We start from the raw sequence: 18,520 nt of genomic DNA, 5'->3' as shown, positions 1-18,520 counted from the left end.
GGCAAGGCGGCTTCACAGCTTGCGACCTTGACTTCTGTAATTAACTCCTCCAACCGGCTGATCTCTTACACACCAGATGGAGAGAGTAGGGCAGCAGGCACAGGAGTTGCCTTGCATAGACACTCCTAGATGTGCCTTTGTCAATTTGCGGAGCCCTTCAAATCCTCCTTTACCAGCACCCCCTTTGATGGCTCATTGCTGTTCGGGCCTCAGGTAAAAAAAACTCTCAACATGTGTGAACAGGATAGCAAGACTCTCTCGGCCGTGAAAGTACATTTTTCCACTCCCTCTAGACTTACCCCAAAGGTCAGAAGAGCAGAAAGATGTGGTTCCGGAAATCCCATGGAGTTTCGCCTGACAAACGTGGAGATTTTTCCCCCGGGGCAGAGGGGGCAATAATAACGGAAGACGCTGGTCTCACGGCAGGGTCCGCAGAATCAGGGCGATAGCGATACCTTTTCTGGCAGGCCCTTTCAGCGCTCCTAAAGGAAGGCCCGACTGTCTACCTCTGGAGGCAGTCGGGGGCAGATTATCCTTCTACCCAAAAGCCTGGAAGATGCATGGGTACTATCGATAATATCCAGGGGTTACAAAATTCCCTTCTGCCAACCACCCCTTACAAGAAAACAACAGTCAATCCCAGATGTTTCACCCAGCCTTCAGAATCAAGCAAACCTAGAAGTTCAAAGGTTGCTAGAAAAAAGTGCCATCCAGGAAGTCCCCGCAGACCAAATCGAATCCGGCACTTACTTAAGGTTCTTTTTAGTTCCAGAAAAGACAGAAGACTGGAGGCCCATTTTGGATCTCATGAGCTGGGCAAATCGTTCAAGAAAACAAAGTTCCTGATGGTAACACTGCAGTCCATTCTTCCCTTTTTGGGTCAGGACAATTGGATGCACTCTATCAATCTCCAGGATGCGTACTACCAATAAAAATGGACAGGCGACCCAGGAGATATCTACGCTTCCGGCTGGGAGCCAGTCATTACCAGTTCAGAGCTCTGCTCTTTGGTCTCATCACAGCCTCCAGGGTGTTCCCCAAATGCATGGCAGTAGTTACGGTTCACCTGAATCATCTAGGATTCCGGGTGTTTCCATATCTAGACAAATGGCTCCTCACTGCCACCACCAAGCATCAATTAATCAAAGCACGGGACTCCACAATTCACACTTGTACACAACTAGGCATCACCATAAACTATGAAAAGTCTGCCTTGTTGCTTTGTTAGTATATTACATTTATAGGGGCAAATTTAGACACAAGGGCCATGATAGCAAAACTGCCTCAGGAAAGGGTGTCAACCATTCATCGTCAAGTTTCAATCCTCATGGCAAACAAGAGAATTCAGGCAAGATTTGTCCTTAAAGTCTTGGGTTCGATGGCTGCAGCAATTACTCTAGTCCCTGTGGCGTGTTTCCACATGAGAATTCTGCAGTGGCTCCTTTTTGCTCAGTGGTCATTCCAGGATTAACCAATGTCACATCCGATTTTGATCACGGAGTCCTGCAAGAAAAATTTAGAATGGTGGTTTCACTCCCCTCTGGTGTCAATGGGCAGACCATTTCAAACCCCCCAACCCATAGCCACAGCGACCACGGACACTTCCCAGACAGGGTGGGGGGACATTCGCCAGGACATACGGTTCAAGGGACGTGGCAGGACCACTTGCACATCAATGTCCTAGAGATGAGAGCGGTGCTTCTGGCATTGCAAGCACTTCAAGACGCTCTACCTACAGGGACTATAGCAATTTAGACAGACAATATGTTGGTAGTATGGTACATCAACAAACAGTGTGGAACCAGGTCTTATCCCTTGTGTCGAGAGACTCTATGAGTATGGCAGTGGGTGATGTCTTCCCAACACTTTCTGATTGCAACGCACATCCCGGGGAAATCCATTGTGATAGCGGACAAGCTCAGCAGGGCGATTCTGATCCCTCACGCGTGGTCTCTGAAACAGGAAGTTGCAGACTTGATTTTTCTCAAATGGGGCCAAACATTCTGCGATCTTTTTGCCACCCCCCTCAACAACAAATGCAGCAGATACTTTGCCCTAGTCCCACCACCAGGACAGTCAGCCAGGGACACACTTGTTCACAATTGGCCCCGGGACTGCTTTATGTCTTTCCACCATTCCCCCTGATCCCGAAGGTTCTTCAGAAAGCACAGTCATTTGGTTGCAAGTTAATCCTCATTGCCCCTTACTGGCTTCATCAGATATGGTTCCCATTCCTTTGGCCTCATCTGCAGGGGGAGCCTTGGATCCTGGACCCAGTTCCAGATCTCCTAATGCATCAGTCGGGTATGCTCCACCCTTCCATCCAAACTCTCAAACTGACAGCTTGGTTTCTCCACTTCCGGTCCTAGCCAGGCTTCCCGATGTTTACCCGACAGTTCAACACATTTTGATTTCCTCCCATAAACCCACTACAAGGAAACTTTACGCTAGTAAATGGAAGAGGTTCTCTTGTTGGGCAAGCAAGAACGAGATTGATCCCTTTACTGCACCCATTTCAAAGATTCTCGAATTTCTTGCTGAAACCTGTGAGCGAGGAGCAGTGGCAGCTACTATCCAGGTTCAGCTGGCTGCCATTTCTAATTTCCATATGGGAGAAATGGTCTCTAACATTATATCCCATAGGCCATGTAAAGCATTCCTAAGAGGTACTACCCTCTTAAGACTTCCAATAAGAGAACATCTCCCCCCTGGGACCTAAATTTAGTTTTAGAGGCTCTGATTCCCCCCCCCCTTTGAGCCAGCTGCTTCTTGTCCATTGAAATTTTTGACATGGAAGACCCTTTTCTTAACTGCCATTACCTCAGCTAGCAGGGTTTCAGAATTACAGGCCTTATCTATTTGTCTCCCGTACTTGGTTTTTCACAAAGATAGAGTTTCTCTCAGACCCAACCCCTCTTTCTTACCCAAGGTGTGTTCAGAGTACAATTTGAATCAATCCAAAGAGCTTCCTGTATTCTTCGCCAATCATGGCAGCAAGGCAGAGTATAAGCTCCATTAATTGGATGTTCATAGACAGTTATGTTTTTATTTACACAGGACCAAGGACGTCAGAAAATCTGACCAATTTATATCCTTTGTAGAGAATAAGAAAGGTTGTTCAGTCTCAAAAGTGATCTTATCTAAGTGGCTTTCAGACAATATCATCTACGTCTATGATTTGCAGAACAAAAACTGCCAGAAAAAATTTAAGGACACTCAATTAGGGCCTTGGCCACCTCTATGGCTTTTCAAGCCAAACTGCCTTTAGAGTCGATATTTGCGGCAGCTAAATGGTATAATCCTCATACTTTTATCACTCATTACAAAGTATATGTGGCCTCCCGGAACAGGGCATCCTTTGGTTCCACGGTCCTGAAGAGTTTTTTCCAGTGCTCCCAAGAAACAGGTGCTGGGGACGTGGTCCCAACTAGCAAGAATGAAGGCTAGACAGGGACAATATAACATGAAGTTATGTACTCCCCATAACATTCCATGTTTATTGTCCTTGATCTCACCTTCTTTCTTGCATCCCACCCTCCTTCTCCCTTCCTGGAGGATTGACAGGAGTTCTTTTTATTGGCTACATTGGCTGAGTTTCCCTTTACCATACCAGTTGGTTATTTACACCTTTACGTGCAGGTGTTCTCTTATATGTGAAATATAATAATTTTTTACCTGCATAGTCTAGTGTTGGGTTATCACAAATGAGATCTGGGTAACTACGGCTAGGTATGTTGGGATAGTGGCTAGCCTCGAGCCAGTAAAAGATCTTGAACTATAGTATACTGCTGAGTCAGAGCCGAGGATTGGCTCTGAGCCCAACTAGCAGGACGGAAGGTGAGATCAAAGACAACAAACATGAAACATTATGGTGAGTACATAACTTCTTTTTATAATGCCTTTACACAAGGGTGGCTCATCAACTGACCTTGGAGACTATAGACCCATCAGTCTCATTAGCCTCATATGTAAAGCTATGGATATCATTTCTGTTCTGATAAATAATGACATAGAAAACCACTTAGCCCTGACCGCACATCAGCTTGGGTTTGTCCAAAACAAGTCTTGCCTCTTTAACCATGTTAATGTACTTGAAAAAAAGTCAGTGAAGTAGTGGATAGTTACTGTGTGCTACATACGGCTTACCTTGACTTGGCCATAGTCTTTGATACTGCAATACTTGCAGTTATTATTCATAAACTTGTAAACCTGAATGCAAATCTGTATGTTGTGTCAGTTAGTCAACCAGTTGACTGACAGAAGTTAAAGTTGTTGCCACATCTGAAAGTAAAAGTATTGAATGGTGTCCTGCAAGGCTTGGTGTTGTGTCTTCTCGTATTTGACATTTCAGTGTCAGACTTTTACGCCAGTACCCCTGACCTACTGTTATCCAAGTTTGCAGAAACTACAAATTAGGTGTTATTAGTTCATCCACTGATAACTTAGTTGCTCCAATGGTGCAAGGTTAAAGGTTTCAGGCCGAATGCAAAAATGTAGCACAGTTCATTTTTGAATTGTGCCACACAGATAGCACACCCTTCCCAGTGGACATGTCATCAGAGATCTATGCCCCTTTATTAATAATGCCTTATCTTTTGACCATTATTTCTCTACAGTAGTTGGAAAATCTTGTGGACTGCGGTGGTGGTGCTGCGGTAGCTTTGACGCCTCACAGTAAGACGTTGTCCTGTTTGATTCTCAGCTAAAGCATTTTCTGTGTGGGGGACATGCATGAATGGGCGTACCTTCATTGAAGGTTGTGCGTCAGGGCTGGCAAGTCGGTATGTAAAAATCTACTGTCGATCATTAGTGGACCGGAGTTCCGCTGTGGCGACCCCTAACTGGGAAAAGCTGACAGATACAACAGAAAGTTGAAAAATCTTGTAATTGGCCCAACCCAACCTGTATCTAAAGGTACCTTCTCTAGAGTCATAGAAGTCTTACATCTCCTTACCTCGTCTCTCATCAGATCTTTTATGGAATATAATGCCCACTTTGGCATGCATCTGTTGAAACACAGCAGTGAACTTGACAGCCCTCAACAATTCTTAACTAAGTAGATCACTGGTCTTAAAATCATTAGCTATCCTGAGTGACTGAAAACCATCTTCCTGAACTCAGTTTCTTATAGACTTGTCCATGGTGATTTGTGCCTACTCTTTCATGTCATGAAATGCTCCACCCTCCTTGATCTCATGTACCTTTGCAGTATAAATGCCTTCTCAGATAGCTGTTTAAATCTTCATCATAAGGGAAAACCTTCAACAGATCCTAGAAACTACAGACCCATTAGTTTGATTAGTCTTATTTGGAAAGACCTGGAAAGAATTATCTTGGAAATTATCAACAAGGACATAGGAGACCTCCAGACACTGGATCCATCCCAGTTTGGCTTTGTCAAAGGAAAGTCATGCTTACTGAATCTGGTAGATTTCTTTGAAAAGGTCACTAAGGCAATAACTGTACATACTGCCTACCAAGATCTAGCTAAAGGTTTTGATGCAATACTCTACTCAGGCATTGACAACAAACTTACGGAACTACACTGGATAGCTAGCTGGCTCACTGGTAGGACCCAAGAGGTTAAAAACAATAAGGCCACCTTCACAAAGTGGCCAGTCACCAGTGGAGTCCCCTAGGGCTCTGTGCAAGCCTGGCCTACTCCTCTTTGGCATGTAGTTCTTGATGTAAAAAGCCAGATTCAGAGGCTTGTGGATAACCAAGTTTGCAGATGATTGCAAACTGGTAGCAGTCATTGAATCCTCCCAAGATGAGAACACCCTTCAGGAAGGTCTGACACAGACAAATGTGTAGTGCCAAAGCCATGGAAACGTGTAGTGCCAAAGCCATGGCTTAAAACTCAGTGTCAAGAAATGCATTGTAGTACCTTTTGAGAAGCTGGCCACACTGGGTAACTGCATCATCAGTAAAGCACCCCTAAAAGTTTAATCATTAGTCAGGGATCTGTGAACTCGTGTACATAGTAACCTAGCCTTTGATCAACATGAGTCTAAGGTAGTAAGAAAATCGTTCTATGTTGCTCAGCCTATAAGCAAGGACATGGCATCTACAGCTAGAGAGGTCATCATACCACTGTACTCGGCCCTCATCAGAGTTATTATAGAGTATAATACCCTCTTTGGTATGTACCTGACAATATACATACAGCATCTGTAATATCCACAAAGGTTCCTTGCAAAAAGAATACAGGGAGTAAACACAATGTCCTGCGCTGATGATCTCAAAGCCCTATCTCTTTACTTGGTATCATACAAACTTCTGAGAGGTGATCTTTGCCTGGCATGCAGAGCACCCCTGGACCATGTTTTGATGAACCCTTAGCACATCCACAAAACAAACAACATCAGAACTACTGCATTAAAAGATCTAAATTATAGTTGTGACATAAAGGGAATATGTTGGAGAAAGAGATATGTTTCTCGGAGAATTCCCAACAGGTTCCCCATCAATTTGAAGCAGAGTTCCTCCTTATCCCTATTTAAATGCAACTTGACCAATGGATTGGTAGTCGGAAATTCACCCCTGGTCTGGCATCTGTGTCTGTGATAGACAAAGACAGTCAGTAAATCACCCCCTTAATAAATCAAATTTGTGGGTCACATTTGGGTTGCACATCTAGGCCTATAGGGGCTGTAGTGGTCGATAGCCTTGTATACGCCTATGAACCTGTCAATAAGTAAATAAGGCATGGTGTGATAGACTGATATCTCAGTGCATTCCCTGCCTGTAGAGCAAACGTTTATTGCATGTCAAGTAGAGTAGTACCCTTCCCAGTTTCAAGGTAAATCTCAACAGCTGGATAGGTAACACAAATTTTCCCTGGATTTATTGTGTGCTAGCGTCCTTGAGGCAGAAGGAAACATTTGAATATGGTTTTATTGGCTACCCTGTTAACATCCTGCAGACTGATTGCCTCGTATCTGCTTATGAACATATGAATAGGTTGAAGTACCCAAGTGTTATCCAGTTTTTGTTCTTAACAAAATCCTTTTAGTATTCCATTAGTGTGTTGGTTTCACTTTTAAGTGTACTGGGTGGTCTGTGTATTAAAGCTATGATATGTTTTTCTTTTACCCTTTATGGTGTTACTGCTAAATAATTCATCCTAATAAACTTTTTTATTCTTATGTATTTGTCCACATAATTGCACAATGCATTCTCTTTGCTCTACAGCCTAAGGCTTCTTAATGTGTAATTGTTTTATGTCTACTTGCCACTCAGTGCCAGTAGGTTTGAATTTTAGTCTGGTTTTGTTATTTGTTCCCTTCTGTTTTTTTTTTTTTTTTGAGATGTTAGATGTGTAGTGACTGCATTAAGGTTAATTTCATCCTGTCTTTACCTGTGCTTATTTTTGTGTGTGTGTTGTCTGGGAACTCTAATGATACAAGGTTTGCATAATATGCTTTTGTTTATTATGTTTTTTCTTGTAATTTACTTGAGTCACTGGTGATGCATATGTTGTTAAACATGCAACATGTTTGAATCATCTGTTTATGTATTTACATTTCTTATGAATGCGCTTCTTTCTGTGTCCCCACATATTGATTATTTTTGCATGTATTAGCACTGTTGTTAATGCTTTTGTCCTGTTTGTTGCATTACTTGTGTGATGTTCTATATTTGTGCTACTGGAAGACTATAGCAGTCTTTTTTTTCTTGTTTGTTACATTTATGTATTTTATTACAGTGACTTCAGTACAGAGCATTTTTATATAACAGTGCTGATTTACATTTTGCTCTCCATGCAGGGAAGCTTTCTGTTTGGCTCAGATTAATTTGATTGTGGTATTATTTTATCTTGGTCTTTTCCTGTTCTTTCACTGTTAGATACATCTTTTTCTCTGCCTCTTTTTGTTGTTTTATCTTGTGCTTCAGTAAAAACATGTCTTCTGACTGAATTTTAGCAGCCTCAGTCTCATATTCTTCACTTTTTTATTATTTTATTATTTACCACTGTTTTTTCTTATCTTTATGTTTTATTATTTTTGTTTTTGCTATTTCTCTATGTTCCACGTTCTGATTTAAATTAATTTGGTTAATTGCATGCGTTCTGCTTCCCCAGCACATTTTACTTTTCTTACTATGTTCTTTCTTAAATGTTTTTGTCAGCCCTAAGGTTTCTTATCCTTCCTCCCACCTTTAATTTTTGAAATGTTTCTTCTATGATTGTGTTAGTTTTCTCTTGCCGGCAAATCTGTTACTTTTTTTTCTTTCTTAACTCCCCCTTAATTGTTCTCCATCTTTAGCATGGATCTTCTGTACATTTTGTTCCTCTGAGTTTGTACCTTCTTTTTGTTTTAATCTTTGCACATTATTTTAGTTGCACTATTTCATGTATTTTCATGATTTACCAGCAGTTTGCTGTTTTGCACATCTTTCTGTTGTTACATTGTGGTCTTTATTTAGTGACAAACTCCTATAGGTTGTGCATGGTAATCTACTGTCTGATTTTGAGCATAAATGTTTAAATATTAGAATGTAACTAGGATGACATCAGTCGCATCTGAGTGTGGGAGGAAGAAAATGTGAACATTTGTGGGGATGTAGGCTGTGCATTGTCGTACAGTATCTGTCGTTAAATAATCAAGTTTTTAATTTTAAGCAAGGTTTTATAGCTGTGATTATGTTGTTCCAAAAACTAACATGTAAGAACATCACTTAAGTTAAACAGTACTGTTACTTAATTTGCTAACTTAAGGAATTAGTAATAATTTCCTTTACATGTGTATCCTAGAACAACGTAATAATGGATGTGGGACAAGAAAAAAATTCTAATAACAAATCAGTTCTGGGTAACACTATACCTTGCAGAAAGCAGGAAAGGGATCTTTTTGTCTTTCCTAGTTGTCTTTTGTTTTTGTAGGGCAAAAGTGTGATAAGACAGAGGTTAAAGACCATGTGATATGTAAAGAAAGATGTTTCATCAAAGATGTCTAACGCAATTTGTGCAGGGCAGTAATGAAATCACCATCTGGAGAGCACAGTACACTCTCACAACCATTCTTAGTTAAAGTTATAAGAGTGTGAAAACTCAAAGGAGCAATAAAAATAGGTTAGCCGTGTCTGACTTTGTATTTTTCTTTCTTTGTTGTAGTTACACATTTTGGTGGACTTCTGAAGTATTGCAGCATTTGCCATTACCTTATGATGAAGGTATGTAATGTCTTATCATATTTGCTTAAAACTTGATTTCTGAATGACTTTTTGTTATTCTGGGTGTTTTTTAAAAGCAGTATGTAAATGTCAGCCCCGGTCACATGTTCACAAGTAGAGCTTCAGTGTTGCTTTTTTCTGTTACAGGTAATTAAATGGATAAAAGATCACAGCTTGACCTAGCAGTCAGGCTACTTTACATTCCTGCACTGGTAGACTCAGTATGTCAGGAACAGTACTAGTATGAAACCTTGTGCCATTTGACCATCTTATAGAAGTCAGGGGACACTGTCCAATATCTTTCTCAAATCTGTTTGTTGAAATGTGTTGTGTAACTTTGTAATGTTCTCATTGTTAGTGTACTAATTTTTTATATATTATATTTATATTTATCAGTGTTTTTAGTTCTGTTTCCATTAAAAATTCATGGCTACTGTATTAGATTCTAACTTGTGTCTTTCCTATATTTGTTTGTATAGGTTACAGTGTGTGGCTTAAAAAGGCCCATTGGATCAGTCCACTTAAAGTTTTATTACCAAATAAGTAAATAAATTTAATTCAGTAAATATAGGATATATATTATTGTAGTCAACATGATGACATTGGGATAGATTCTCTGCTTGTAGTGCTGTCAGCAGGAAGTTGATTAATATCACACAGGGCCAGTCAAGAGGGATGAGTCCAATGGCTGTCAGCCATTTCCTCTTCAGATGGAGAGAGTGGAATTATCTAACTAATGAGTGCATGTTTACCACCTGGAGAAAGCCAGAAGAACATTGTATGCAGGAAACATTTGATATGTGACCCAGCAGCTATCACTCCTGAGATAATACACAAACATGTACTAGTACTGCATTCATTGCATGTCCTGGGATAGAGGTTAGACTAAGATCTTGCATAGAAAAGCCCTCTGTGTTTGCTGTGTTCTGATTCTGATGCAAGTTAGAAGAGTGAGGGGCACCAAAATATGGATACTTTATGGGTTTTTTTTGGACATATCTGTGAAGTTATAATAATCAAATTTTAAGAATATAGGATTGTTAAATGTCTTGGCAGGCATCACCTTTTTCATCTTTATATTATGTTATGTGCAACTAAGCACATGAGATACTGTGGCTCTATGGTTGAGGTTTATACCTTATATCTGTGGGATCTGGGTACAATTCTGATCTCTAATTTCTGTCTTTTTGGAGGTTTCATGTTCTTCATTTGTCTTAGTAAGCTTGTTTACTAGGTACTCTGGTATCTTCCCATCTTGCACCAGAAATATGTTGGCATAAAGTGATGAAGCTGACAGTGACCCAGGTAACCCAAGTTTAACTAGCAGCTTGGCAGTTGTTGGAACTGGCACAGGAGAGGAATGACAAAGCTTAAGCCTGCTCGCCTCTCTTTGGGGGGGGGGGGTGCTAGTGGTGATAAATTCTATGTTAGAATCCCCTGTACAGACTGTGGATCACATGAAGGCATTTGTCTATAAGGACAATTGATCACATTACTTGGTGAAGTGACATATATAGCAAAGGCTCATTGCATGCCAACTTCTTCTGTGGTAGCAAGCATACACAGGAAGTCAGGGCTATGAGGTTAAAGCTGCAGTCCACATTAGAAGGATGGCAACTGCTCTCAGTATATTTCTGTCCTTGTAACAAATTGCTGTAGAGCTGAACAGCTGTTGAGCTCTTGCTCTGAGGAGAGCAAAAAGGGTAGAGAAAGAGTAGCCATGAGGGTAAGTTCATTGGTCAGAAGAAGACTGGAGTTAAAACAAAACAAACAAAAAAAAATATGCTGGCTAAGTTGTGTCTATATTATTTCTTACCACTACCTGGCTGCACCATTACTAGGCCTTTAATCCTTCCTTACTTGTCCTAACTCTAATCCGGGCCGGGTTCTATTTCTCTTGACTTTTTTTTTTTTTTTTTTTAGTTTACTTATGTTTTTTATGTAGCTTATTTTAGACTAGAATTAAATCCATGTTGCTGATAATGCCAAGGGGAAGTTCTAGGATGCCCACACCCACTCGTAGTTTATTGCTAAAATGAATACCATTATCTTCCCTTCCCTTTCCTTCAGCTGTCATGATTTTCTTACATTTTTCCACATTCATATTCCACCTTTGATGAAGTGAAATCTGGATAACTATGTGTTAACTTTTAAATGTTTAATCAAAATCCATTGTGCCTATAATCATCTTATTATTCCCAGTATTCCCAGTATTAGATATAATACATTTGAAACTCATGTAAAGCTATGCAACCCTTAATCTGTGCATCCCAGTGTCATCCATATCCTTCTTCTTATCTAATATGAAACTTTTATTTCCACCTCTTATTTATTATGATTGGCACTTCAGTCTTCCTGACCAAAGTACTCTCAGTCACCAAAAAGAGCAGCACCAGATGTAACCCACTTTATCACTGCAACCAGTAGTTATAGAAAACACTTAATGGGAAGTTGTTCTATCTCGCCGTTCATTCTTACTAATAGGTTCAGAGCCAATCCTCGACTCCAACTCGGCCAACTGCAAAAGCTCGAGGTCTTCAACCAGCTCGAGGCCAACTCCCTATCCCATGATGCACCATGATCTTCCCTTAGATCTTGTTTGCCACTGCAACTTGATTGGACGTTCACCAGACAATTGATAATATAGTTAGATGTTAGTGGCCGTTTTTTTAGGCCTTTTTTTCTCCCTATCTCTAGCTCAGTTTAAGTCTGTAGTTAGATTACTGAGATATTAGTGGCCATGTTTTTAGGCCTTTATTCTCTCTATCCTTAGAATCATATTGAGTGTGCGTTTCTACTAAATTAGAGCCCTTCTTTTTCACAGGGCACAGTTAACTTAGTGTAAACTTATAATAATATTAATAATTAGATATTAGTGGCTGTGTTTTTAGGCCTTTTTTTCTCCCTATCTATAACATTACATTGTGTGTATTATTTGTTAAATTAGAGCCCTTCTTTTTTTTTACAGGGCAGATAGTTTCTCTTAGATAAAAATTTATATTAATAGCTAAATTCTCTCAGATCCTTTTTTTTTTTTTTTACAAGGCTTTAATAGTTGGTTTAGTGTGGATATTGTTAGAGCCCTCTTATTTACAGGGCATATTTTCTGTGAATTATTATTGTTAGTATTTGCCTTTGTACTTCTGAATATTTATCGTTGATACTATGTCTCACCAGGAGAAGGAAAAAAACAAGTCTGGCTTCAAAAAATGCCCAAGATGTGGGCAAAAGATGTCTGTCACTGATGGACATACTGAATGTGTCTACTGTTTGAGTGAGGTACACCTGCAGGTAAGCTGTTCTGTATGCCACTCTTTTAGCTCCAGAGTGTTGCATGAAAGAAAAAGAAAACTCATGGATAAGGGTCTGTTAAAATCCTCTTTCCAAGAGTTGCTGGATAAGTCTGACAAGCACTCCAAAAAGCCTTCAAAACTGATGAAGAGTCCATCTACTTCAAAATCAGCCTCTAGTAAAGCTTTGACATCGGTTCCGCAGCCTTCAGAACTGACTGTTGTTATGGTTAGGAGCCGGTCCCCCACCTTGGAGCCGGTATCTCCTACATTAAAGTCTCCCATTTTACAATCGGTGGCTTTGTCACATTCTCCATGGGCCTCAAGTAGACTGACTGATGTGGATATGGACCGCATGGTGATGAAGCTTCTACAGATACCGGCATTGGCAAAAATTGTATCGGTGCCGACCCAACATCTTCTGTTCCTCCTCCAATCTGCATGGAAGTTTCGGAGCCAGAGAGCACAGAACTGATGATCGTAGACCCCTTGGGATTGACACATACTCTAGGTTTTTCGACCCCGACTGCCCTGATGTCTTAGATTTCTTTGTCCTGAAGGATCTCAGAGCCAACACTCACCGGTCGGTTCCAGGGAGAATAGTAGGACCGACTTGTCAATGCCGACTTTACCTCTCGGGGCTTCGGCTCGAGTAAGTTCGGGCCCAACCTGTGGCTTGGAGCCCTCCATACCAGCGCAGTTTCCATCGAATCTTCGGATCTGAGGGATTCCTCTCATCTGGACTGAGGGGCCTTCAAGGCCACGAGGAGGGCCTTGTCTACCCTGATGACCACTCCATCAGTTCCGGCAGCTCCTTCCCTGAAAGCACCGGTATCTGCCTCTTCATCACACGCTCCATTAAAGCGTAGAGATCCTGAGCCTCCGGAAGCCCCATTGGGTGACCCATGTTCTTCCAAAACCTCTCCAGAAGCTCCCACTGAATAAGTGCCTAGGAAGAGACTTTGCAAGAGGAAGCATCTGGACTCCCCACGGAAGTCCGTCACTTCAGATACTGACTTGGATGAGTCAGAAGGGTCTCCCTCAGAAGATATCTCCTTTGCAGATATCTTACAAATTCTTAAACAGAGGGGTGGCTGGAAATCCCTTAACCCTTCTGATGATGAGTCAGTCCTCCTGAGGGCTTTTGGGTCTCAAAGCCCTCAACCCTTCACCTCTTGGGTGTCTCCACCTTTTGATGAGTTGCTTGAGTTACACACTTGAAGGGCATGGGAGTCCCCAGATACCACGGAGCCTGTACCCAGGAGGCCTAATAAATTTATAACTTGCCCTCAAGATAAAGCTTATCTTACTAAAGGAGTATCTGTTGATGCTATGATGGTGGCAGCAGCCACCAAGACGGAATTATCAGAGACTTCATCTGTTCATCTTCATAATAGAGAATCCAGGATCATGGACAGATACGAGAAGCATATGTTTAGTTCAGCGGCCATTGTCCTTCGATCGCTGAACTACCTCACACATTTCACTAGATTACAAAGGGATCTCCTGAAGGAGCTAGGAGACACCCTAGCTGTGGAGATTTCGGACAAGGTAACTTCCCAGCTGTCCACTCTTAATTTGATTGTGAACTCCTCCATGCTTCTGTTGTCATGTGCAGCTAATGGTATGAGCAGAGCAGCGGTTACAGGAATCACTGTCAGGAGACATTCCTGGATGTGCTTATATTCCTTTGCGGAACCCTTTAAGTTTTCCTTCATTAACACCCCCTTTGACGGTTCGTCCCTTTTCTGACCAAAGGTAAAGGAAACACTTGTCAAGAGTGAAAAAGTCGGAAAGACCTTGTCTGCCGTCGGAGTATGTTTTTCTACCCCAAATAGGCCTTACCCCAATGGGGGCTGGAAAGATATGGTTCTGTAAATCTCAAGTTCTTTCCAGAATACTCGTGGTGAAATCCCATCTAGAGGCAGCGGAAGGGGTAATAACGGAAGAAATCGCCCACGCGGCAGAGGGGGTCCGCAGAACCAGGGAGACAGAGATCAGTTCTTTGGCAAACCCTATCAGCGCTCCTGAAAGGAGGCCTGACTGTTCATCTCTGGAGCCAGTCGGGGGACGTCTTTTTATGTACCTAGACACCTGGCTAAAATAACAAAAGACAGCTGGACACAAAGCATAATATCCAGAGGATACTCAGTTCTCTTTGCCACTCCACCCCCTCTAGTAAAGAAAATCTCAGATGTTCCACCCAGTCATAGGGACCAAGCAGCCTTAGAGATCCAAAGGTTGCTGGAGAAAAGAGTCATCCAGTCAGTCCCAGCAGACCAGAGAGGATCCGGAACTTACTCAAGGTTCTTTTTAGTTCCAAAGAAAACAGGGGACTGGAGACCTATTCTGGACCTCAACAGACTAAACAAGTCAGTAAAAAAGATGAAGTTCCGGATGGTCACACTTCAGACAATGCTCCCTTTTCTGGGGAAAGACAATTGGATGTGCTCTATAGATCTTCAGGATGCGTACTACCACATAAAGATGGACAGACCATCCAGAGTTCATTTACGCTTCTGGCTGGGAGCCAGCCATTATCACTTTCACGCTCTGCCCTTTGGTCTCACTACAGCCCCCAGAGTGTTCACCAAATGTATGGCAGTAGTCACCGCTCACCTGAGACGTTTGGGATTCCAGGTGTTTCCATATCTAGATGACTGGCTCTTCATTGCCACCACCAAGCATCAACTCATTCAGTTGAGGGGGTACAACCTTAAATCTCTGCAATCAATTGAGGATTGCCATCAACTCAGAAAATTCTGCCTTATCGCCATCGCAATAGACCGTCTTTATAGGAGCAGAACTAAACACAGTTTCAATGACATTAAGTCTGCTTCCAGAAAGAATTTGTCTCTTACAAAAACAAATACTAGACTTGCTTCCAAGGACAAAAGCCCCAGTCTCAATGGTACTCAAATTGCAAGGATCAATGGTGGCAGCGATCATAGCCATTCCCCTTGCTCGAATGCACATCTGAGTTTTACAGTGGCTGCTATTCTCTCAATGGTCCTTTCAGGAACTCCCAATGTCACACCGAATCATCATAACAAATTTGTGCAAGAAGGACCTTCAATGGTAGCTGATATTTCAACAGGTAACTCGGGGCCATCCATTTGTTCTATCCAATCCCATAGCCACAGTGACCACGGATGCTTCCTTGATAGGGTGGGGGGCATTATCAGGGAAGAACAGCCCAAGGCACGTGGAAGAAACATGAGGCTCATCTGCATATGAATGTTCTGGAGATGAGAGCGGTACTTCTAGCGTTGCAGTCCTTTCAAGACTCTCTACCTCCGGGAACAATTGCAATGCAGACAGACAGCATGTCAGTGGTCTGGTACATAAACAAACAAGGAGGAACCAAATCTTACCCCCTATGTCGAGAGGCCCTGAGGGTATGGCAGTGGGCAAACTCCATCCAGCGGTTTCTGATAGCAGTGCACATCCTGGGGAGTTCCAGTGTGATAGCAGACAAGCTAAGCAGGGCAATTAATTTGCCTCACAAGTGACCCCTAAAGAAACAAGTAGCGGAATGGATATTACACAGGTGGGGCCAGCCTTGCTGCAATCTCTTTGCAACCCCATCAAACATGAAATGCAGCAACTACTTTGCCCTGATCCCCTCACCAGGGGATGCCCCAAGGGATGCACTGGTGCACAATTGGTCCCTGGGTTTCCTTTATGCCTTCCCCCCTTCTCTCTGATACCCAGAGTATTACAGAAAGTAAAATCTCTGGGAAGGACCATAATCTTAATAGCCCCTTACTGGCCTTGGCAAATTTGGTTTCCCTTCCTCCAGCCTCATCTCTTGGAAGAACCCTGGATCCTGGACCCAGTTCCAGATCTGCTAACCCATTCATCAGGGGTTCTTCATCCTTGTCTTTGTTCCCTCAAACTGACAGCTTGGCTGCTCCAGTTCCAATAACAGCCAGGATTTACAACCTCTAAACGGAGGCCCAGCTTATTATAACATCCTCTCATAAATCATCCACCAAAAAGTTATATCTTAGCAAATGGAAGAGATTTTCTCTATGGGCATCTCAGAATGATGTTGATCCCTACCTAGCTCCGATCCCATCTATATTGGAATTTCTGACTAAACTTTTCAATGAAGGAGCTGCTGCAGCTATCATCAGAGTTCAATTAGCAGCAATCACAAACTTTCATCTTGGCTTCCAAGGTTCTAATGTCATGTCACATTGACTCTCTAAAGCCTTTCTAAATGGCACCTTTCATTTGAGACCATCAACCAGAGCTCCAGCTATGCCATGGAATCTAAATTTTGTTCTCTCCAGAACTATATTACCTCCTTTCAAACCAGCCTTGTCCTGTCTTTTGAAATTCCTTTCATAGAAGACTGTATTTTTGATAGCTATTACTTCGGCTCGGAGGATTTCTGAGTTGCAGGCCTTGACCATCAAGCCTCCTTATCTGATTTTCCATAATGACAGAGTTTAGCTCAGAACTAATCCATTTTTACCAAATGTTTGTTCAGAGATAAATCTTAACCAATCCATTGAGTTGCCCGTTTTCTTTCCTAAATACACAAATAGGATGGAACACATGCTGCACAAACTTGATGTTCAAAGACAACTCCGATTTTATCTAGCTAGAACAAAATAATTCAGATCAACAGCTCAGCTCTTTGTTTCTTTTTCAGAGTCGAAAAAGGGTGCCCCAGTAACAAAAGTAACCTTGTCAAAGTGGCTGTCAGATTGCATTTGCTTCATTTATAATTCAGAGAATGCTCCCTTACAACAGAAAATAAAGGCCCACTCTACTAGAGCTGTTTCAATCTCATTAGCTTTTTCTGCAAGGTTACCATTAGATTCAGTTTGTGCAGCAGCTACCTGGTCAAGACCTCATACCTTTATCACTCATTACAACGTACACAAGGCCTCCAGGGACAGGATCTCCTTTGGTTCCACAGTTCTGAGGAATATTTTTCCGTATGCCACTCAAGAAAGATGGTGCTTGGGATGCTACCCATCAGTAAGAATGAACGGCGATGTAGAACAACTTCACATAAAGAAGTTATGTACTCACCATAACGTTCCATGTGAGTTGTTCATCTCGCCTTTCCACCCTCCAACCCCCATCCAGTCTACTTGAGGTCTGTCACCTTTCTTATTATCTAGCTCTCAGAGTGGCATATTAATACTAGTAGGTAGTTAGCAAACACGATCTGAGGGAAGATCAGGGTGCATCATGGGTTAAGGGAGTTGGCTGAAGACCTTGAGCTTTTGCAGTTGGCCGAGTCAGAGCCGAGGCTCACATGGAACATTATGGTGAGTACATAACTTCGTTTTCCCTTGGTTCCTTGGCAAACAAGCCTTCCGTTTTTTTAACTTAGTACTTTTTTGTAACCTAATGTGTCACTTCTTGCTGCCTTCCCTTTTTCTCTTTTGATCTAGTTATCTGCTACTAATTCTTCTCTTTCTTCATTTTATACTTTAAAAGTATGTACACTGCCAGAATACTTTGTTTCAACAGTCATTCTGTTACTGGTATTGCTCTTATGGTCAGTAACTTCATCTATATAAACCTGTCGCTCTTTCTTTACTCATTCCATATACTTTACAGAAATGTCCTCTTCCAGAGTATTTATGCTTCTACTTTACTGTGTAGCTGTCTCACTTTCAATCAGCAGCACCCTGCAATTTCAGTTTTCTTTACCAGAGCTACTTTGTAGTCAGTAAAGCACTCAAAGTCTAACTAGCACTCACAGTACTGCATCTCACTGTCTGTCATTTTTCCATTTTTGTAAAATTGTGATATACTTTCATAGTAACATGTCAGTATTGTGGTACGTAGTGTAACCACAGTCACTTATCACTTTCCACCAGAATTACTGAGAAATTCCTTGCCCACCAGATTCTATTCTTTTATATTGGCTTGATTGTGTAGCTAACTCTGCAATCCCTTGTTATATCCAACTTTTGCTTTTATCTTCACAAATTTTTATTTATCAAAAATTCTCACAGCTATAAATATAAAACCAATTTATCATTTTGATATCATTAAGCATGCTTAGATAAACAGTAATGCAATAA

General features: G+C 41.7%; 1 protein-coding gene across 4 annotated transcripts in view; it reads left to right on the top strand.

The window, feature by feature from the left end:
• Window positions 1-18,520, top strand: part of FIG4 (FIG4 phosphoinositide 5-phosphatase) — a 3,828,182-nt gene that overhangs the window by 2,788,927 nt on the left and 1,020,735 nt on the right. For all 4 annotated transcript variants that reach the window (XM_044066775.1, XM_044066785.1, XM_044066766.1 and 1 more), the window contains exon 18: window positions 9,116-9,174. In XM_044066775.1, coding sequence (XP_043922710.1) covers window positions 9,116-9,174 — 59 coding nt within the window. The remainder of the gene's footprint in view (window positions 1-9,115; window positions 9,175-18,520) is intronic.

This window comes from Protopterus annectens, chromosome 1.part0 (assembly GCF_019279795.1).
Source record: "Protopterus annectens isolate FY-2018-M chromosome 1.part0, PAN1.0, whole genome shotgun sequence".
Taxonomy (NCBI): domain Eukaryota; kingdom Metazoa; phylum Chordata; order Ceratodontiformes; family Protopteridae; genus Protopterus; species Protopterus annectens.
This window is presented reverse-complemented; position numbering and strand designations above follow the sequence as displayed.